This window comes from Callithrix jacchus, chromosome 5 (assembly GCF_049354715.1).
Source record: "Callithrix jacchus isolate 240 chromosome 5, calJac240_pri, whole genome shotgun sequence".
NCBI classification, from domain to species: domain Eukaryota; kingdom Metazoa; phylum Chordata; class Mammalia; order Primates; family Cebidae; genus Callithrix; species Callithrix jacchus.
The window spans coordinates 154,377,886-154,400,704 of NC_133506.1; the positions used below are offsets into that span (position 1 = coordinate 154,377,886).

Genomic DNA, 22,819 nt, shown 5'->3' on the forward strand with positions numbered 1-22,819 from the left:
CTCGACATTAGAGTAACAGGCGTTTATTAGATATCGCTGATTTTTGTTCTTTAGGACTTTTGGTGAGTGAAAATAGTTATTTTTTGAAACAAGGAGAATGAACTGAGATTGATGTTCTGTGTTGGAAGTGGGATTCCAAGTTTTTGTATTAATATATTCACACTGAGGGATCAAGTCAAGGACTGAAACAATTTCCTTTTGGAAATGAGATATAGTCCCTTAAGTAATGTATGGAAAAAGTACACCGTGTTCTAGGAAAATTTGACACAGAATGGTAACATTAAAGCATATAGCATTTAAGTCAAAGTTTAGTGATTAAAAAAAAGGAGTTCCTAAAAAGAAAAAGAAAAAACTAGGCAAAAAGGGAAGTCCTTTCAATTGGTTAAACATTTGGCTGGCCTCAGACTTCTCCCAGCTGAATTCAATGGCAAAAGAAATATGCAGTATCTGGAAGTTCTGAAAGAAGGTGAATATTATACCCCACCAGATTATTAAGTATGTAGACATCAAGTCAGAATTCAGAAGGCAGACTTCTTCATCTTCTCTTGAATGACATTCATTCAATTGAGAGATGAATCAAAAGAAAGAAACCAGAAATGGTGAAGATGTGGCCAAGGAAGTGAATTCATTTGAAGTAGGTAAAAACCCAACAACTCATACATAACAGCAGTGTTAAGATGAACATAATTTAAGTGTTTGAAACCTTGATGTTCAAATAGCAATATAACTCAAAATAATCAGGTGACATAAAGTGTGAGGATCTAATTATCTGTCTTTATGCAGAGTGAATTGATTATTTTATTTTATTTTTTGAGACAGAGTTTGCTCTTGCTGCTCAGGTTGGAGTGCAATGGCACGATCTGAGCTCACCACAATCTCCACCTCCTGGGTTCAAACAGTTGTCCTGCCTCAGCCTCCAGAGTAGCTGGGACTACAGGCCTGTGTCACCACTTCCAGCTAATTTTTTTTTTTTTAATAGAGACAGGATTTCTCCATGTTGGTCAGGCTGGTCTTAAACTCCCGACCTTAGGTGATCTGCCTGCCTTGGCCTCTCAAAGTGCTGGAATTATAGGTGTGAGCCACCGCACCTGGCTGATACTTTCTAAATTTGAAATGTTTAGTTAATTATGTATCATGTTGTTTTATTCATAACTATTTATAAGCCTCACGAAATTTTTAATTAAAAAAGTAGCCTTTCATGTGGTAAAGTCATCTGAAGTTTTAAAAAAATGTTTATTGTTTCATCTCTTTTCTTTTAAATATGAGTAAAATAACATTTTGATGCTTTTTATTTAAAATAAAATTTAGTATGAGTTTCTTCTATCATTTCTTATTCCCTCTTTCTTCCCTTCTCTTTTCTTACCTTTCATTACTCTCTATGAAAAGATGTCTAAGGTTTATTATTTATTGTGTTACTTTTGGGTAGTAGAATTTTAAGTTTTGTACTTTCTATTTCCCTACACTTTATGAATTTCTATATTGTGTATGATTTAACAAAACCAGTTAAACAATTATTATGTAAAATGAGTTAAAATAAAAATCATTTTAAAATGCTATACTAGAAAGAATGGGTATTAAGTATTTGCTAGATGTAGGTAGTCTTTCCAATGTTAACTTCAAATGAAACAATGACAGGATCAAAACCTGATAGGTTTTATTCAAGAAAATTAAAAATCCTTTGCATTTCAGAAAGTGGAAAATATTTGTCAGTGAGTTGACAAAGGGATAAGTTTCTTGATATTATTTGGGATCTTGTAATTAGTAGGAAAAAGGTGACCACACAGAGAAAAGGGTTACAGAACAGTATCAGGAAGTTCTTGAAAGTAGTATAAATGGTTAGAAATTTTTAATTGATCAGCATTTCTTGTCATTGAAAATAAGATCTACCTTTTACATACCATATTGACTATTTTTCTGATCATTATAATACATAAGATTGGTAAAATGCATTTATACCTTAATAGTAGAAATATAAATGTACATAATTTGGAGGTCAGTTCTCATAAAAATTGAAATAGAAAAGCTTTTAACCCAATCATTTCAGTTACAATAATTTATTCTAAGGAAATAACCATGGTTGTCCCCAAAGATTCACCTACAGCAAAAGTTTGTTTATGGTAGAAAAAGCTGGAAATTATATAAATGTCTAACAGTGGTGAATGGATAAAATAATTAGGCTACTTGTTTTTTTTTTTTTTTGAGACAGAGTCTTACTCTGTCACCTAGCTTGGAGTGCAGTGACACAATCTCGGCCCACTGCAATCTCCAGCTCCCGGGTTCAAGTGATTCTCCAGCCTCAGCCTCCTGAGTAGCTGGGATTACAGGCACTTGCCACCATGCTCTGCTAATTTTTGTATTTCTAGTAGAGACAGGGTTTCACCATGTTGGCCAGGCTGATCTGAAACTCCTGACCTCAAGTGATCCTCCTGCCTCGGCCTCCAAAGGTGCTAGGATAAGTGTGAGCCACTGTGCTCGGCCAATTATGCTCCATTATTCTTATCAGTTATATTTTATGACACTGAAAAATATACAATATATTATTGATTTAAAGTAAACAAACTATAAATTACCTTATATAGAACAATTGCCATTGTATTCCTCTCATTTTATCTGTCTGTCATATATGGACTTTTATGCATAGCAGTTAATCTGAATGTAAAATGATTTTTATAATGATTATATCTGGGTTATAGAATTATGGGTTTTCTTTTTTGTTTTCTTTACTGTTTTTCCATTTTTTCTGAATTGTTACAAGAAGTATCTTTTTTTTTTTTTTGAGATGGAGCCTCGCTCTGTTGCCCATCCTGGAGTGCAGTGGCATGATCCCAGCTCACTGCAACCTCCACCTGACAGGTTCAGGTGACTCTCCTGCCTCAGCCTCCTGAGTAGCTGAACTATAGTTGCATGCTACCATGCTAGGCTAATTTTTGCATTTTTAGTAGAGACGGTGTTTTACCATGTTGGCCATGCTGGTCTTGAACCCCTGACCTCAAGTGATCTGCCTACGTTGGCCTCCCAAAGTGTTAGGACTACAGGCATGAGCCACCACACCCAGCAACAAGAAATATCTTTGACCCCCCCCCAGAAAAGATTGTTTTGTGAAGAATGAAATTGAAATACATTTCGGTGGAATGTATAGTAAACTAATAAATCTATAATTGCATGATTACCAGATTCTGTAAAAAGAAATAGATTACACTCTCGATCCATATGGGGAGAAATCCTGTCAAACTCAAGATATAAAACAAAATGGCACTAAAAACTGAACTCTCTTTAGGTCTTGAAGGTAATTATGAGGTTAGTTTTTCCAGCAAATACCCCACTGAAGCCTTTCCTGAGCTAAATCCATAGAGTCATATAAGGAACAAAGTCACATAAGGAACAAAGTCATGTGGTATACAGGGCTAGTGCACCATTTGCTGACAGATGATGGATGGCATTTTGTTTATCTCTTGACTACTGTGCAGTAAAGTTTATTGGTAAGTATTATTTTAAAGCAAACTATAGGAGAAAGCTGACCTATCTCTTCCCTTGTGTATGCACAGTATCTTAAAGTTCCCCCAAACCTAGAATTAAGCATCTGTAAAAACATTTGCATTGGAGGCGATAATCAAGAGGGCATGGATTTCTTTGGTAGCTGAAGAAGTAGTGGCACAGTTGAGAGATTATTCTAAATTTCAGATAGCCTAATTTATTAACTAATTAACTTTTTTGAGATCAAGTCTCACTCTTGCTCAGGCTGGAGTGCAGTGGCCCAAACTCGCTGCAGCCTTGATCTCCACGAATCAAGCCATCCTTCCCTTCTTGAGTAGCTGGGATTACAGGAACCTGCCACTATGCCCAGCTAATTTTTTTATTTTTATTTTTAATTTTGTTTTAAATAAAGGTGAGGTCTTGCTGTGTTGTCCAGGCTAGTCTCAAACTCAAGAGATCAATTGAGCCTCCTGCCTTGGCCTCCCAAACTGATAAGGTTACAGGCACGAGCCACTGAGCTGGCCTTCAGATCGACTAATTTAGACATATATTTACCAGCTCCTTCTAGCAGAGATCTGCTTCAACAGCAATGCTTTGTCATTTGTTCTTTCCTGATTGGCAGTAAAGGAACACTTAAGGCCTCCTTTTCTTGGGTGAGGCTTGAGTTGGAAGAGATTGAAACCTTCGCCTCCATAGTCCCATAATGCTCATTAGCCCTGATTTTTTTAAAAATAGTCATTTGACCTTTTTCAATCATATTTAAGTGTTTTGCAAAGACAGCCACAGGACAGATGCCCTGGCTTCCTCTTGAGTTTAGGTCATTTTGCTGTTTCCTTGCTTTGATTGAGGTGGCTAGGGTGAGGGATCAGCAGTCCTGTGTCTTTTGTAATGGAGTGTAGATCTTGGAGGCTGATGTTAGAAGAGATCTCTTGCAGATGAATGGTACACACATAAATGCTTCATTTGATTTCAGTATTAATTAAGGTAACAACAGTTGCCGTCACTGATAAACACTGAAATTCTAGTCACTTACCAGGCTAGTAGTTTTTTTAATGTTCACTTAAAATCCAAATAGGTTTTCCTAAGCAGTTGATTTAGAGACCCAGGCAGCTTCTTCCACCTTGTGGCTCCATTGTTTTCCTCCTGTGGATCCTGTGTTGCTGGCTTGGGAAAGCAGCATGGAAAATGTTCGTGAGTGCTTTTCCTATGAGCCAGGCCTAAAAATAATCTACAAATTTTCTGTTCACATTTTATTGGCTAGAACTCAATTAAATGGCCACACTTAGCTGTAAGAGAGGCTGGAAATGTAATTTAGATGTGGACTCCACAAGAAAGAAACCGAAGTTTGATGATTACTTTGTCAGACTCTGTCATAGTTGCCAAATCCAGAGAACAATAGAAAATCCAAGAAAGAAATGAAATACTGAGAGTTGGGAGAGAAAATGATCCAGATCTTGAGTCCTTTTTTTTTTTTCCCTTGAGACAGTGTCTGTCTCTGTTGCCCAGGCTAGAGTGCAGTGGCGCAATCTTGGCTCGCTGCAACCTCTGCCTCCTGAGTTCCAATGATTCTTCTGCCTCAGCCTCCTGAGTGGCTGGAACTACAGGTGCCACCACCACACCTGTCTAATTTTTTTGTTTTTAGTAGAGACGGGATTTCACTGTATTGGCCAGGCTGGTCTTGAACTCCTGACCTTGTTATCCACCCACCTTGGCCTCCCAATATGCTTGGATTACAGGCGTGAGCTACAGAACCTGGCCCAGATCTTGAATTCTAAGGAAGTGACACAAATGAGAGGCCTGTAGTAATTCTTGAACTACAGCTCAAGTAATCACCACACTCTGGTTCCTTTATTCTGATGTCCACATCTGTATTAAGAGTTCCAAGAGGTCTTTAATAGAAACTTCTATCCTAATTATGGGCGTGGGAGGGACACAATCAAATAGCCAACATTAAGTAGAAAGGTATTTTTAGGGCGTGGGAGGGACACAATTAAATAGCCAACATTAAGTAGAAAGGTATTTTTAAAATCCATTGGTAGACATGGATTTTAAAAGTGACAAGCAATGATGAATTTTCTTTAATTAGGCAGAATTATTTTATTTTATGACCCCAACATTAAGCTAAAGTATTTATTTTTAACCATAATTTTAGATTCTGGATGTTAAAGTTTGTTACAGACTATGTCATAAACTTTGAATTTGGACAGAAATTATTTAAAAATTAAGTCGTCTCTATGATAGGGGAAACCAGTAGTTTTAACCCAATAAAATTACTTCTAAATTGTCATTACAAATTTGAAAATAACAATGATACTTATGTAATATTGCATAATTCGTATATTTCACATTTTAGTTCACACAGATACTTTATTTCAGAAGTCTTTCAGTAGTCGTCTTGGAACTTTCGGACACAGTTGTGTTATAAACTTGTTTCTTTAGATGGAAGTTCATAAAAATAATTACTTGTATGATTCTGTATCTGCCTGTAAATTGTTTTCTCTTATCTCAAAGTCATGTGATCTGATAATCCAATGTGCTTCATGGTGTTTTATTTTTCCCCCTTCTCTCCAGGAGAAAAGTTGAAATTATGCACACCCATAGTCTTTTCACTCTACTTGGAGAAAGGCTGATGTTGCATACAAACACTGTGACTGTCACCACATACAACACACTTTATGAGGTAAAAATAAAAAATGTGTGATGAAAGTTTTAAGTGTATACATGGAAACCCTCTTAATCTACGCAACTGAAATGAGTAGTTGGTCTGTTAATCTAAAACCTAATTAAACCAGAATCATTAAAAAATGAATACATATCTTATATTTTTATTTTATTTTAAAACACATCAATGTACAGTTTTTGCCAATCTCTTTATGTTGATCCAAGAGCTTTTATTCAAGTATGGGTTGGCTGACTGGATTCACGCAAAGTCTTTCTAACATAAAACTACATCTATTACGTATCTTATATTAGTTCTGCTTCCCCATCCCCACTGCTCTGTTTTTTTCTCTCCTTCCTTCTCTCTCCCTTTCTGCTTCTATTAGCTATCCACTGCTAATATTAAGCTAGAGTTGCTACTGGGATAAAATTTAGGTAAGAATTACTTGCAAAAATTGTATCTGGAAGCATCTTTGGCTCTCATTATTTCAATTTAGAAGTTCCTTTCTCATCATTTCCAACAGATGGAACAGCTTTTGGCTCAATATTTTCCATGAATGTGTATACTATCTCATACAGTGGCTACTTTCATTTTTAAATGCTAGTCAAATGTTAGTAATGTCCCCTTACATTAACCTTAACTCTGCTTTCCTATAACTGATCATCAGTGGTCCCGGTTCTTTTCTCTAGCACAAGGGCTAACTGCCAGCATCCATTTTTGTAAGGCTCTAAGTTAAGGATGCTTTTTGTATGTCTAAATGGTTGAAAATAATCAAAAGAAAAACAATGTATGACTTGTAAAATGCATAGGATTTTACATTTTAGTGAGCACAGTTACACTCATTTGTTTAGCCATTGCGTATGGCTGCTTTTGTGCCACAACCACAGAGTTAAAGACTTGTAACAAGAATATTTGTTATGCTCTCCTCACCTTGCACTGTTGCTTGGCAAACTAGAGATTACAGTGATGTAATAACTGAACAGTGTTTCATGTGCCACCTGTATTGCCAAAACTAAGTTTTTTGCTTTTAAATACCAGCGAATATCCATCATGTCAAAACAAGAAAAGAAAAGTGGATTTCTAACCTCATACTTTGAAATATAGTGGGGGTATAGATTACTTTGTTATAGATTTAGATGGCAAAGCTTTATGTCAGTTATGCAAGGGCATTATAGTCATGCTGAGAGAATACTCTTAGGTACTGCTAAATATTCATAATGTTATTCCTAACCCAGAAGAGTTGTGGTCAGAAAACATTAAACAGAATGTCTCATCATTGTAGATTTCTTTACAAAATCTTTTAAAAATGAAAATGGGAGATATTGAGAAAGGCAGATGCTGATATTCTGAATGGAGTTGTTCTATATTTTAAATTAACCTGTAGTCCCAGCTACGTCGGGGGCTGAGGCAGGAGGATTGCTTGAGCCCAGGAGGTCAAGGCTACACTGAGCTGAGATTGCACCACTGCATTCCAGCCTGAGTGATCAAGTGATACCCTGTCCCCTTCGAAAAAAAAACAAAAACAAAAACAAATTTACACTTCTCTAATCTGTTTCTTTTCATGTAAGCCATGGAACAGATCAGCTCAATTTCAGATTTTGCACAGCCCTCAAACAGAATAGTTTTTACATTTTTAAATGATGTGGGAAAAAGTATTTTGGAATTTGTTCAATTATATGAAATTCAGATTTCATTGTCTGCAAATAAAAGTTTTTGTTTGATTGGGTTCTTTTAAGGAAAAGTACAGAGATTTATTGCAAAGAGAAAAGTACACACTCAAGAAAGGGGAGCGTGAGCATACTTTTTTTTTTTTGAGACGGAGTTTCGCTCTTGTTACCCAGGCTGGACTGCAATGGCACGATCTCAGCTCACCACAACCTCCGCCTCCTAGGTTCAGGCAATTCTCCTGCCTCAGCCTCCTGAGTAGCTGGGATTACAGGCACGCGCCACCGTACCCAGCTAATTTTTTTTTTCTATTTTTAGTAGAGACGGGGTTTCACCATGTTGACCTCTTGATCCACCCGCCTTGGCCTCCCAAAGTGCTGGGATTACAGGCTTGAGCTACCGCGCCCGGCCTAGCATACTTAAGAGAGAATTACAAGCAACGGTTTTTGGAGTTGCTACCTTTATGACTTTCTTTAACCAAGGGATGGAATATGCGTAAAGATTGCTATGAAGGGTGGCTATTTCTCAGAACTGTGATGCTATCTAGTTTTACACCAGATATGGGTGTTCCTGGAACCATTACAGTGCTGGTGGATGTGTGATGTAGTATATCAGTGAGTGTATAATGAGATCCTAGGTGAACCTCTGTCAGATCCGTATGGAGTCCACTCAGCCTTAGCTATCTTGACTCTCATCCTGGCTTTTCAGGGTCTTATCAACCCCTAGCTTCTGCAGCTATTTCAATAGTTTCCTTTTGCTAGTTATACGAAACTGCTGCCTGGAGTTTTTTTATTTTCCTGCAGCCACCCTGTATTATTCCTGTTCTATTTCCCCCTCCCCTTCAGAGATTTCCATCTCTCATTCTTCGGGATTGATGAGGGAGAAGGTCAGCCTTCTGTATCTACTTTCTGCTGATTAGAGATGTTGGCCTTGCCTAGCAAGGGCATGGAAATCTCTGGCTGCCTGGCCTAAGGGTTTCAAAGGTGAGTCATCAGGAGACTCTGAATCTAAGGCAGGGATTGAAATCATTGCATGGCCATCATTTTGACATGGAACTGCTGCAGTGGAGAGGAGAAAAAACTTACAAGCAGGTTAAAGAACTAAGGAGAAAGAGTAATAGTAATAAGATCGCTGTTGAAGGTCAAAGGAAGGAACTGTATTACACTTGCTAGGTGTTCTTTGGTGAGATAGCCGTTGAAGGTCAAAGGAAGGAACTGTATTACACTTGCTAGGTGTTCTTTGGTGAGATAGCCGTTGAAGGTCAAAGGAAGGAACTGTATTACACTTGCTAGGTGTTCTTTGGTGAGATAGCCGTTGAAGGTCAAAGGAAGGAACTGTATTACACTTGCTAGGTGTTCTTTGGTGAGATAGCCGTTGAAGGTCAAAGGAAGGAACTGTATTACACTTGCTAGGTGTTCTTTGGTGAGATAGCCGTTGAAGGTCAAAGGAAGGAACTGTATTACACTTGCTAGGTGTTCTTTGGTGAGATAGCCGTTGAAGGTCAAAGGAAGGAACTGTATTACACTTGCTAGGTGTTCTTTGGTGAGATAGCCGTTGAAGGTCAAAGGAAGGAACTGTATTACACTTGCTAGGTGTTCTTTGGTGAGATAGCCGTTGAAGGTCAAAGGAAGGAACTGTATTACACTTGCTAGGTGTTCTTTGGTGAGATAGCCGTTGAAGGTCAAAGGAAGGAACTGTATTACACTTGCTAGGTGTTCTTTGGTGAGATAGCCGTTGAAGGTCAAAGGAAGGAACTGTATTACACTTGCTAGGTGTTCTTTGGTGAGATAGCCATTGAAGGTCAAAGGAAGGAACTGTATTACACTTGCTAGGTGTTCTTTGGTGAGATAGCCGTTGAAGGTCAAAGGAAGGAACTGTATTACACTTGCTAGGTGTTCTTTGGTGAGATAGCCGTTGAAGGTCAAAGGAAGGAACTGTATTACACTTGCTAGGTGTTCTTTGGTGAGATAGCCGTTGAAGGTCAAAGGAAGGAACTGTATTACACTTGCTAGGTGTTCTTTGGTGAGATAGCCGTTGAAGGTCAAAGGAAGGAACTGTATTACACTTGCTAGGTGTTCTTTGGTGAGATAGCTGTTGAAGGTCAAAGGAAAGAACTGTATTACCCTTGGTAGGTGTTCTTGGTGGAGTCTTAGATGGTTTGAGCAGTGGAATTATATTGAAATTATGTTGGTAAATCTTTTGAACCTGCAGTTCAGCGAATCCTGAATCGTTAATATAAGAACAACAGGTGTGGTTTATTACTATGCACACCCCTTTTGTTCATCTAGAACATAAAGCCTCTTACTTCCTTGACCATTCAAGCAGTTCATGCTTTTGCCCTGTTAGAGCTTCATACAGTAATTCTGGGGTCCAAATCTTGCAAATTCCTGCCATACCAAGGAAAGTTCTGAGTTGCTTCTTCGGTTGTAGAGGCCTGACCTTTAAGATAGCTTCCTCTTGTTTGATGGACAGGGTATAGTTTCCTGGGCTTAGGATGTACCCCAGATATTTTATTTCCAGTTTAGAGTATCTGGGCCTTGGACGGAGAGACTGGATACCCTTTCTCTCTGGAGGTTTAGAACTTGAATAAAATTCTTACCTGAGGCCTCTTTAGTGGGTCTGCATACAAGGATGTCATCCACATATTAGAGTATGGCTTCCCTTTCTGGCTCTAGCTTCCTATTTCTCATGCCAAGTCTATGCATAAAGCCCTGTGGCAGTATGACCCAGCTGTACTCCCAGGAAATACTGTTTTCAGGATTTGTTCACTCAAAATCTATCAGATATTGACAGGGCATAAAGGGATACAAAAGAAAGCATCCTTAAGATCTAATATTGTGAACCAATTGGCGTCTTCTGATATTTAGATAAATATGGTAGAAGGATTTGACACTATGGGATGTAAGGGAATTACAGCTTCATTAATGGCTTATAAGCCTTGAACTAGACATATTCTTCATTTTGTTTTTGGATAGGGAGGACAGGTCTATTACAAGGAGACTGACATGGAACTAGGAAACCATGTTTTAAAAACTTACCAATTAAAGGTTAGAGTCTTAACATGGCTTCTTGTTTGAGGAGATATTGATGCTTATGTGGGAAATTATTTTTGTCTTTTAGAGAGATGATCACTGGCTGAGCATGTATTTCTTTGCCAGGGGTTTCTTGGTCTCATACTAATAAGTCCATTTCCAGATCTTACTTTGGAAGGAATCTCCTGTTTGATACTGGCATCAAAAAACAAAAAAATAGTATTGCCAGTACTTGAAAGGAATGTTTCCCAGGGCCTGATAAATGTAAAGTAACTCCAACACTGGCCAGGAAATCCCATTCCAATAAAGAAATGGGACACAGAGTTTTATAGCCTGCAGCTCAGGGGTAAAGCAAAGTGTTTTGATTTTGGAGTGCTGTCAACATCCATGACAGTGCAGTTATTGGAAGATAAGGTCCAGGACTGGCCTTTAGGACAGAGTAACTTGCCCCTGGATCAGTTAAGAAATTAAATCAGCTCAACCTCTGTCTGGGTCGTGCTAGATTAGACATTATAGAAGGTACATATATCTGAATGATCCCAGCATCTCCACTGGCCACCTCCCTAACTCTTACCTGCCATGTTGAATCACCCAAAGCTCCTTAGTTGTGATGACCATGCCTTTTGTGGAAGCCACCAGGAACCTTGGGTCCCTTCAGTCCTTGGTTATGACCATTATGGCATCAAGTTTCCTTCTCTGCCTTTGGAGCTGAGGGCAATCCCGTTTCCTGTGGCCCTCCTGCTTGTAGTAAGGACAGGGTCTGGGTGGGCTCCCTTGGCTGGGACATTTATTGCACCAATGCCACACCTCTCAACAGTTGAAGCAGCGACCATTATCATTAAGTTTTCTGGTAGGCCTGCTTGGTCCATGGGTGAAGCGTCCCTCTGGTTGACCCTAAGGTGGCCAGGTGCCGCTTATAGTGACTACTATCATTTGGGCCTGTTGTCTATCTCATTTTTTGCCACACTAGATCCTTTCAGCATATTCAGCCCTATCCCTGTTATTGAATACCATGAAAGCTACATCAGTCAAGCATTTGATTAATAGGCATTGGGATCCCAAAGCCAATTTCTTTGGTTTTCTTCTGATGTCAGGTGCTGGCTGGCTAATAAAGTGTGTGTGAGTAAAGTTTGGCGAGCATCAGCATTGGGGTTAATGTTAGTATATTTTCTTAGGGCCTCCCCAAGGGATCTCTGGACTGGGTTTTCATTGTTTCTTTATTTCTTTTATTTTATTATAGTCCACAGGCTTTGTGTACATTTTTTCATTCCCTTCACTAAACAAATCAACATATGATTTCTTTTTCTTAGATCAACTTGACCCTGTCAATAGTTCCAGTTAGTCATTGTTAACTGGACGTGGCCCCCACAGCATATTCTTCAGATGATAAGTGGCTAAGCATAAACCTGGGCCTCTGCCCAAATATTCTGCTTTTCTTCGGGGGTGCAACACATGGAACAGGAGTATCTCCCCAAGTTAACTCAAATGAGAGTGAGAAAGCCCAGAATTCCTTTATGAATTTAGTTGAAAATCAGCTCAACCTCTGTCTGGGTCGTGCTAGATTAGACATTATAGAAGGTACATATATCTGAATGATCCCAGCATCTCCACTGGCCACCTCCCTAAGAGGGCATAACTTACAATGGTCCCTTAGAAGGATAAGAAACATCACTGCAGGTGACCCCAGCAGGGCTCCGTTGCTTTGGTAGGGAAGGGCATATAGGATGGTAAGGAGGCAGACTAGTGGGAGTCTGGGGGCTGGAGTAGACCTAGGAGAAGACTGGACTGGGGAGTCAAAGGTGGAGCTGAGTGACAGGGAAAAGCTGCTGCGGGTGCCAGACTGTGTCTGGGTTAGGAGGTGGGGGAAGGCTCTGGAGAGGTATATTTTCCAAAAGGGAATCATCTAGGATATCTGGTTCTTCATTTGGTTCCCTTAAAGAAAGGGATATGAGCATAACAAAGGTAGGAATTCCTGCAAAGCTCAGGGTTTTAATAAAGAACCATGAAGGCCTGTACATAAAACATTTGAGTCCATTTCTTCTGATGTTCACACACAAAAAATTGAATTATAAGATGGTATTAAAATTTAGGATCCTGTTCTTTGGCTATTGCACTCCATTTTCTGAAAGAGAGTTACCCTTGGCTTTGACTTGTTCTTGGGGTGACTGACTGCCAGTGATTCTAAAATGGGGCTGATGATGCTCCAGCCTTGCTCATCATGAAGATAATACAGGTGGGCAAGGTGAGATTTCCAAACACTGGTGGGACCTTGACTTCAGCTGATGTTCAGGCCCTTGATACCATTGTGAGAAGGAGTTCAAGGAGGAGTCAGAAAATAATGAAAACATAGAGATTTATCACAAGGAGAAAAGTACACACTCAAGAAAGGGGAGTGTGGGTATACTCAAGAGAAAGAGTTGCATGCAAGAGTGTTTACAGCTGCTTCCCTTGTGCACAAATAAAGTTTTATAGAACTTAACTCCTTAAGTAAAGTCCATTGGCCACTTGACACTACAGTGACAGAGTTGTTTGGTAGTAATAGAGATTATAATGATCCACAGATCCTAAAATACTGTCTGATCTTGTCTATAAAAGTTTGCTGACCACTGCTCTACAGCACTGCAGAGAAATTTCACTCCCGTTTGTTGTTCTTTTCTCTACAAGCTGTATTATAATCTTACATCAGAATTAATATGCATCATTGCAAAAAGTTGGAAAATGTAGAAAAGCACCAGAATAAAATTTAGCCATCACTTTCTAATTAATACTTAAGAATATGTCTTTCTCAATTCATACACAAATGCACACACGACTTTTATAAAATGTCATCCTAAATACAGTTTTCCTGTCAGCTTGTTGCACTTACCATTACAGAGGTATTTATCACAAAATGCTCGTTTATAGCTGGGAAGGGCAAACTTCTCTGGTAAAGGGACAGATAGTAATATTTTCAGGCTTTGTGGGTATATAGTACCTGACACAACTACTCACGTCTGTTATAGCTCAGAAGCAGCCATAGGCAGTATGAACCAGACAGGCTGTTTTCTAGTAAAACAGTATTACAGAAACAGGTGGCAGGCTCGATTTGGCCCACAGGCCATAGTTTTCTGACCCCTGCTCTATAATACTACTTTTAACAATGCATTTTTTCTCTATTTTATGTCCTCATGAGTAAATTTAGGGATGGCTGCTCTTCAGATTAGTGAAGAAACCTACTGACTACTCTGATTTGTTTGTTTCTGAGCTTAATATTCCCATTTTGTGTCAGTCATTCCTCAAATCATGACATTAGTAGGCTATCCCTTTCTGAACAATGCCTTTTTGAATTGTAATCGTGTTTTAGTATTGTTTCAATATTTAGCATACAGAACTGAGTAAGTACTAACATAATGGCTTTTCCCTGTGCAGAGTTTAATGAGGCCATTTCCTTTCTTTATTCTGATACTGTATTTCCCTAGTAATAGTAACTACCTTTTATTGGGCACTTCTTATGACAAACAGGGTAAATTATTTGTGTATATTGTTTCAGATCTTGCAACTACCCTAAGATAATGGTCTTTTTTATTGCTATTTAAAACAGACAGACTAAGACTCTCAGGTTAAATAATTTGCTCTATGTCATGCTAGTAATAAATAATCATAAAAAGGTAAGTTCTGTGATATATGTGCATAATGCAAAAATGTAAGACTTTCTCTTCAGTTGACAGCATTGAAGTCCTCCTCTGAGGACCTGCTACAATATCAGATTAGGCTTCTGAAGGCCAGGGCCTAATATTGATGAACTTGTGTTTATGTTTGATTTTTTTAAACCTACTAATTGCTTTGGTCAGTGATGCGTATGTAAGTTTTTAATTGTTTTACCTACGTAAATTTTTGAGCATCTGCTTATTTTGACCTCTTATTCATAATAGAGTACAAAGTCTGTGTAGTCCATGAAAGTTTATATTAAGAGTATTGCATAATAACATAATACGCTGAGTTTGAAAAACCATTGTATACTCCTAACCTTTAAATAAGAAAATTTCATATACATGTATACACACATATATGTATTTCTGTTAGTCTTCCCGAAAAACAGCTCAGCACTAATACAGTGGCATTTTTACCTACCACCTATACTTCTGTGTATTCCTAGCATCCTGATTTTGGTCTCTAGTGATATTCTACACAAAACAAAGCCAAATAGTTGCTGGTCCTATGTCTTAGATAAGGAAACGTCACGATAAGTTTGGATTTTCTGATACTGGATGTGGGATGAGGCAGAGCTCCTGAAATGATCAAGGAACCAACTTACAGGTCTCTGACCAATTTGGTAATAATATATGTTTTTAAAATAGAATAATAATCATGGTTAATTGAAATAAATTTTGAAGGACTCAGAGTTTATAATGAACCCATATGCTAAAAAGAAAAGTTAATGTAAGTGTGCAAAATGCTAAGAGAGAAACATGATAAATGAATGGTTAGCATTGTTAATCCTACAAAATAGCAGAAAGTGTCTTTAGTACTACTGCCAAACCAAACTGTATAATCAGAATGACAAGACAATGGATTACTCTTTCTAGATCACCAGAGTTTAAACATTACCTCTTTTGGTGGGTCCAGTCTAGTTGCAAAAAAATTAATTTGTGTGTTGGGTATCAACTTAAATTTTCATTAATATAGTCAAGGAAATTGAACTGAAAAACAAAATTGCTTCCAGACTCTCTGCGTAGGTTTAATTCATCTTGTTATCATCAGCCAGGTTTTGTACTCTTAGCGCGATTAGTTATTTGATAATTCAGAGTTTGAAACCTTTTTTTAATCTTCATTTTCTTCTTATTAGTTTGGGGAAATTACCTTAATCTCAGCAGTGTCTCAAAATAAATATTAGTACAATTCTAGGAATGGATACAAACAGCTTATGTTGTTGATAATGATAATTTAGAGTAGAATAGAAAATAGGCTAGGCACAGTGGCTTATGCATGTAATCCCAGCACTTTGATAGGCCGAGGTGGGTTGATCACTTGAGGTCAGGAGTTCAAGACCAGCCTGGCTGGTGAACCAGTCACCAGACTGGTGAAACCCAGTCTCTTCTAAAAATACAAACAATTAGCCCAGTGTGGTGGTGTATACCTGTAATTCCAGTTACTTGGGAGGCTGAAGCAGGAGAATAGCTCTAATCCAGGAGGCGGAGGTTGCAGTGAGCTGAGATTGCTCCACTGCACTCCAGCCTGGGTGAAAAACGAGACTCTCACTCTCAGAACAAGATTCTATGTTATTTTAATAAAATTTTTTGAAGTTTTACTAGGATAAAGACCATGTTCCAGTGATCTTTAATTTTTTTAAGTCTGATATGATGCTTGTAATACAGTAAACAATAAATTTTAAGACACAAAATCAGATTTTTTAGCAGGACTTGTCAGACAACATTATATAAGTTGTGAGATGTAAAGTCTATCTTAATTATTTTGAAAACCAAAAAAATTATTAAGAAAATATTTATGTTTGTAGTTTTGTTAGGTGCATTTATTCTGTAGAATATATACTCATATTTGAGTTAATTTTAATGGATTTCCTTTTGAAATTACTCAACACTATTTTATATACATATTGTTTAGGAATTCTAATATTTGTAAAACTTGTATCTTAAATTCTATTTGTATCTTCAGTTTTGCTTTGTTACTCCATCTCCAAATTATGACTAATTATGTTTTTCTTTTGTTAATGATTTGTAGCACTCCCTGATATACTTAAGAATTGTTTGATTTTTAGAATATGTTTTCTGCAGACAAAATAAGGAGATTTTTATATTTAATATACTTGTAAATCTCAACAATAATATCTGTTTCATTACTTCATTGTGATACTATTTTTGCTTTATAGGTTCTTTTTGCATACTGATTTCTTAATTTAGTTAAACATCTTGTGGTGACACAGGAGCCAAGTGTAAGATCTTACAACCTAAATGAGAGCTTTGTTCCTTAATTAGCCAGTTTAAAGGAAAACATATATTTTTCATATTAACTGTTTCTGTAAGGGTTAATTAATGCAATCATTTTACGACTTAGTCAACTTAAAAACAAAGGACTTAATAAAACTTTTCTCAAAATTATAGAATCTCAGGGGTGGACTGTATGTTATATACCATCTTATTCAAACTTTCTGTTCACAGAAGAAAAAGTCACAAAGTTAGATGGCTTATCCAAACCTGTAAAGATTATCTTACCCAAATACCTACAGTGGCACTTAGATGCAACAGCAGGGTTACCACCCATTTTTACCACCTCATCTCAAAAATTTGAGCGTAGTAATACTATAAAATGACGTATGCATGATGAAGCTGGGGAGCAGGTGCATCAGAAAGATAGCTTCAGTAGCTCCTGCTCCAGCCTAAAGTTCTGTAACACATGAATTGCAAAATAATTGCATTTATAAAATGAAATTTCAATGTGTAATGCTGGGCTCAGATGTATCTCTGTATATAGCATATAAAGTTACCTCCATGCTTAGATTCACTATTGTTTTCCTCCCTGTCGAATACTTGCATTATAGCCACTGGGGACATGTGGCTATTGAACACTTAAAATGTGGCTTGTATGAATTGAGATGTGCTATAAGTATTAAATGCACATGGTTTTCATATCCATATCCAGCTCTGAACATCCGTACAATTTTGTTTTAGTGGATTAGGGTTACTGTACATATCTCTTACCAATCCAAGCCAGTCAAACCTTTTTGGGCCCATCTTGAGTCCTATCCTTTCATTAAAATGTTTGCGTCTACATTCATCTCTTTTTATTTATCTCATTTTTCCCTTTCTCCCTTTTTAAACTTACATAAGTGCTTAATAGTCTGCCATGTTTTGTTACTTAATATGCCGTACATTTATGCCTGCTTCCAACACAATGATTAAATAAATTGCTACTAGAAATGTAGTTGCACCTAGCAATGTATTTTCCATCTCCAAACATTTAGCAGAGTGCGGACACATAACTGGTTATTAATAAATACATTTTGACTTGAGTATCTGAATATATATTTGTAATTTAAAAAACACTTGTAATTGAAAATGTTTTAGTTTTCAAACTGCTTCCATATGTGAAGACTTATTTAATCTTCCTAGCAGTTTTATTAGCTAGGCAAGACAATTATTCCTTTCATTGTTAGATGATAAAGTAGGGACTTAAAAAGACAGTATAAACACTTTTGTTTCTTGGGCAATGCGATTTATTCTCTTTTGGTTGAGAACATTTTAACTATGATGAGAGAGTATGTTCTGTTTTCCTTCAAGCTCATCAGAAGTTACTTTGAATCCTTTATTTATAACCCCAATTTTCTGGGATCTCATCCCCTCAGCTATAGCTGTACACCAGGGTCTTTGGGGCAAGTTGGTATGAAAACTCCTTATATAGGCATATACCAAGCAGTAAGTGATTTTTCTTTAGTATATGATATTCAAAGACATTTTATTTCATGTCAACCCCATTAGATTAGAAGTGCATGTACGGGGTGCTCTGTTTAGAGGGTTCTGAAACACTGTTTAGTTTTAACAAGGAAGTGTTTAGTTTCATCAAAAGTATAAGAATGAGAACAGGGGTGAATATATTCTATATTTATCATTTGATAGTAGGGCAGTTTTTATTTCAAGTCAATATCTTTTTCATGAACATTCCAAATATACTTAAGTAAACATCCCGTCTTAGTCTGAGCAGAAAGGGAAGAAAAATGAGACTTCTGGATGTCATGGTCTTTTTCTAATCAGAAGAGACCATCCCTCTCTCTGTTTACTTTTTCCGTCTTTAGCTTCTACAACGTAGTTATGGCCTTTCAGCTAACCTTGGTAGTTATGCAGTAGTTTTTGTACTTGACTTAGAACTATTCATTCAGAATTTGCCATGTTAAAGCTAAACAGATATAAAATGATGTCTTTATTAAATATAACCTCATTGGGTTTATGTAGTAAGAGAAGAGAGAAACACAAGCTTAAACCTAAAATACAGTGAGCAGTCATACATACATTATTGATATATAATCAAATTAATTATTCTTTAACAACTATTTACTGAGCACTAGTATGTGTCAGGCATTGGTGCTGATCACTAGGAATATAACAGTGAAGATGATGTTCAAAGCCCTCCTCTTGTAGAGCCCACGTTTCAGTGGGAAAGTTAGTAAATGTTTTAGAATTCTCTTTCCTTTATTTGGTCAACTGTTGTTTGTATTTGAAAGAACTTAAAAACTCATTTAAAAAATAACAACAAACCACATTGTTAGGAAAAACTTTCCCTTGTCACACTTACTGAAGTAGGGGCTAGGTGTGGTGGCTCATACGTTTAATCCCAGCACTTTGAGAAACTGAAGCAGAAGGATCATATGAGCCCAGGAGTTCAAGACCAGCCTGGGCAATAAAGTGAGACCCCATCTTTACTAAAAAAATTAAACAAATAATTAGCTGGAAGTGGTGGCATGAACCTGTAGTCCCAGCTACTTAGGAGACTGAGGCAGGAGGATCGCTTGAGTCCAGGAATTGGAGGCTGCAGTGAGCCATGATTGTGACACTGCAGTCCAGCCTGAGTGTCATAGATTCTGTTTCTGGGAAAAAAAAAAAAAAAAAAGGTAATTTTATGAACACTGAAAAGGTAATTCAAACAATAAATTCACAAATTTCCTAATTAATCTTTCTTTCTATAGATACTGGTTCTGGTTTTGTATCTATAAATAATCAGTAAAATTTGGTGAAGACAGAGTCAGAGTTTAGAAGTACGTGGAATTCATTTAAAAGTTCCTTTAGGGCCGGGCACAGTGGCTCATGTCTGTAATCCCAGCACTTTGGGAGGCCAGGGTGGGTGGATCACCTGAGGTCAGGAGTTCGAGACCAGCCTGATCAACATGGTGAAACCCATCTCTACTATAAATAAAAAAAATTATCTGGGTGTGGTGGTGCATGCCTGTAATCCCAGCTATTTGGGAAGCTAAGGCAGGAGAATCTCTTGAACCTGTGAGGCAGAGGTTGAAGTCAGCCAAGATCGCACCATTGTGCTCCAGCCAGGGCAATAAGAGTGAAACTCTATCTCAAAAAAAAGAAAAAGAAAAAATCCCTTTAGAATAGTTTTTCTTTTGATTTGGACTGAATTGCCTTTTTTTTTTTTTTTTTGCAGTTCTTTGTATATCTGTATTTTGCAATTATGATTTAAATTGTTTTCTAAATGAAGTTCAAATTCTTCATCTTTCAGATTTTGACAGAGCAAGTATGTACTCAAGTCGTACACAAACCACATCCAGAGCCAGATTCTACAGTGAAAATTCAGAATCCAAGTGAGCAAATCGCAGTTCTTTATTGTATTGTGGTAGGCACATGGCAACAGAGACTAAAGCAAAATTTTTCCTAATCCCTTAGATTATTATGATGTTTACCTAGTTCAAGACAGTTTTAACTCACCTGTTATAGTGCTATTTCTTTGAAGGTTTGTAAATAATTTTTGAGTTGAAGATACAATATGGTCACAAATCTTCAAGTTCTTTTTCTTTGTTTACAGTGATTCTTAAAGTGGTGGCAACTTTGTTAAAAAACTCTACACCCAGTGCAGAGCTGATGGAAGTTCGTCGTTTATTTTTATCTGATATGATAAAACTTTTCAGTAACAGCCGTGAAAACAGAAGGTAAGCAGTTTGGATACTATTACAAAACTTTATTCCAAAATTAATATTTTCTCTCTCTTTAATTTTCAATTCATTTCAAATATTTTCCATAATGCTAAATACTTTGACTCATCAGAAAAGGCATTTTATGTTTCTTTGACATAATCTGTATTCAGTATACTTCTATTTATTTTTATGTGATTTTTATTTAGTTATATGGATGCTATATTTTACTTGTAGATATGAATGTACATATAAACAAACTCTTATTTAAAATTGAATATTCCTTTTAGTGGTACCTATCACCTCTAGAACTTTCAGTTGTAATTGTGTTGGGTTTGTCCATATTCATCTATGCTTTCCACCCCTTTTTCCTTATGGCTGATTGTTGTACGTTTTGTTGTTGTTGTTGTTGTTGTTGTTTGTTTTGATGCGGAGTCTCTGTTGCCCAGGAGGAGTGCAAAGGTGCGGTCTCAGCTCACTGCAACCTCTGCCTCCTGGTTGCAACCTCCTGTCTTAGCCTTCTGAGTAGCTGGGACTACAGGCATGTGCCATCATGCCCTGATAATTTCTGTATTTTTAGTAGAGATGGGTTTCACGGTCCTAGCCAGGATAGTCTTAAACTCCTGACCTCATGCTCCACCTGCCTCTGCCTCCCAAAGTGCTGGGATTACAGTCGTGAGCCACCACACCCAGCCTGTTGTACATTTTTAAGCTAGTTAGTTAGAACATGGGGTAGAGTCTGAGGCCATGAACTCTGTGGTAGTCATTGATTGAGTCTGTAATTTAACATATATTGATTGAGTGCCTATTGAGTGCAATGTGAGACCCTGTGCTACACAAGGTAGTATTAGTACACAGTCTGAGTATATTCCAGTGGGAAATAAAACCATAAAGCAATGATTAATGTATAATGTGTTAAGTACATTGTGAGTGACAAAGGTGGTAAGAAAGTAGAGAAGCAGTAAGTAAAACTGTGAAAGTTAGGAAAGATTTTGAATGATAATTAGGATATTTTCAGGTAGAGAAATAGAGAAAGTCAATCCAAGTATGAAATATAGAATATGCAGCCTGACTGTACACCTTGCTTTACTGAGGTCAGATCAGATCATATTTTCACTTTATCAAAATTTCAAAATAATATATTCTAACTTAATTTGGGTATTTTTAATGAGATCTAATTTTTTTCTCTGTAGATGCTTATTGCAGTGTTCAGTGTGGCAGGATTGGATGTTTTCTCTTGGCTATATCAATCCCAAAAATTCTGAAGAACAGAAGATTACTGAAATGGTCTACAATATCTTCCGGATTCTTTTGTATCATGCAATAAAATATGAATGGGGAGGCTGGAGGGTCTGGGTGGATACGCTCTCAATAGCCCATTCCAAGGTAACACGAGATTTAACATTTTATATCCTCAGAGTTAAAGCAGTGGATTAAATGGTTACAAATATGCATCTGGTGCCATCTTGTGGGCATCTTAGATTTTGACAGATTGCTGTATCTTAGTTTTATATTTTTTCCCTTCACTGTTCATAGACTGTTAGAACTTAAAAATGTCTTACGGATGAATTAATTCAAACCCAAAATTTATAAATTATGACTTTTATACCCAAAGCTGTCCTACATCTGTTTTATGGCAAATCTGAGAATTTTAATCTGAGCCGCTTGCTCTTTTAATGGTTCTTAGGATAATATTTCTCGAAATAGTCCCTGAAATATACTTTTTAAGACATTTTTAAGTAGTAAGATTTCTTTTTATTTCCAAGTGATTCATAAATACATTTAAAGTGTTTAAGTTTAGTGGTATTTTAATTGCATTGTCCTGCCTTTATTTTTGATCTTAAAAATCTGCGTGTCTATATTTTCACTATTATTTGATCTTTGGTAAAATCAAATAGTGAATTAAAGTGTACAAGTATATGCACATTAGATTTTGGAAATTCAGAGTTACGGATTTCTCATCATGAACTGTCATAGAAGAAGCCTGGGTGTCAGAGTATGGCTTTTAATTTAGTCTGTGCCATAATTGAGTTTTGTGATGTTAGGAGAGTCATTTGGTCTTTTTGAACATGAGTTAGAAAAAATGTTTAAAAGGATAGATAGTAAATATTATAGGCTCTGTGGGCTCAAGAGCTTCTGATGCAGCTGCTCAACTTTGCCATTCAATGTGAAAGGCATAGAGATGATAAGAAGATCTGTCCCATGGGCCAAGATTGCCATCCCCCACTTTTGGGACTTGCTTTCTTCTTCTGTAAAATTAAAGAGATTTTTGTATTATGAAATATTCTTTAAAGGATGGTTACCCCAAATCTAAATTCCATTAACTTATCATTTAAATATAATTAATAGTACCCATGTTTATAA

The 22,819-nt window shown here is 37.1% G+C and overlaps 1 protein-coding gene across 13 annotated transcripts in view; it reads left to right on the forward strand.

The window, feature by feature from the left end:
* The window catches only part of NBEA (neurobeachin), a 730,940-nt gene that overhangs the window by 192,318 nt on the left and 515,803 nt on the right, over positions 1 to 22,819 (forward strand). For all 13 annotated transcript variants that reach the window (XM_078375287.1, XM_078375291.1, XM_078375289.1 and 10 more), the window contains 4 exons: positions 6,046 to 6,154; positions 20,047 to 20,128; positions 20,350 to 20,473; positions 21,649 to 21,841. In XM_078375287.1, coding sequence (XP_078231413.1) covers positions 6,046 to 6,154; positions 20,047 to 20,128; positions 20,350 to 20,473; positions 21,649 to 21,841 — 508 coding nt within the window. The remainder of the gene's footprint in view (positions 1 to 6,045; positions 6,155 to 20,046; positions 20,129 to 20,349; positions 20,474 to 21,648; positions 21,842 to 22,819) is intronic.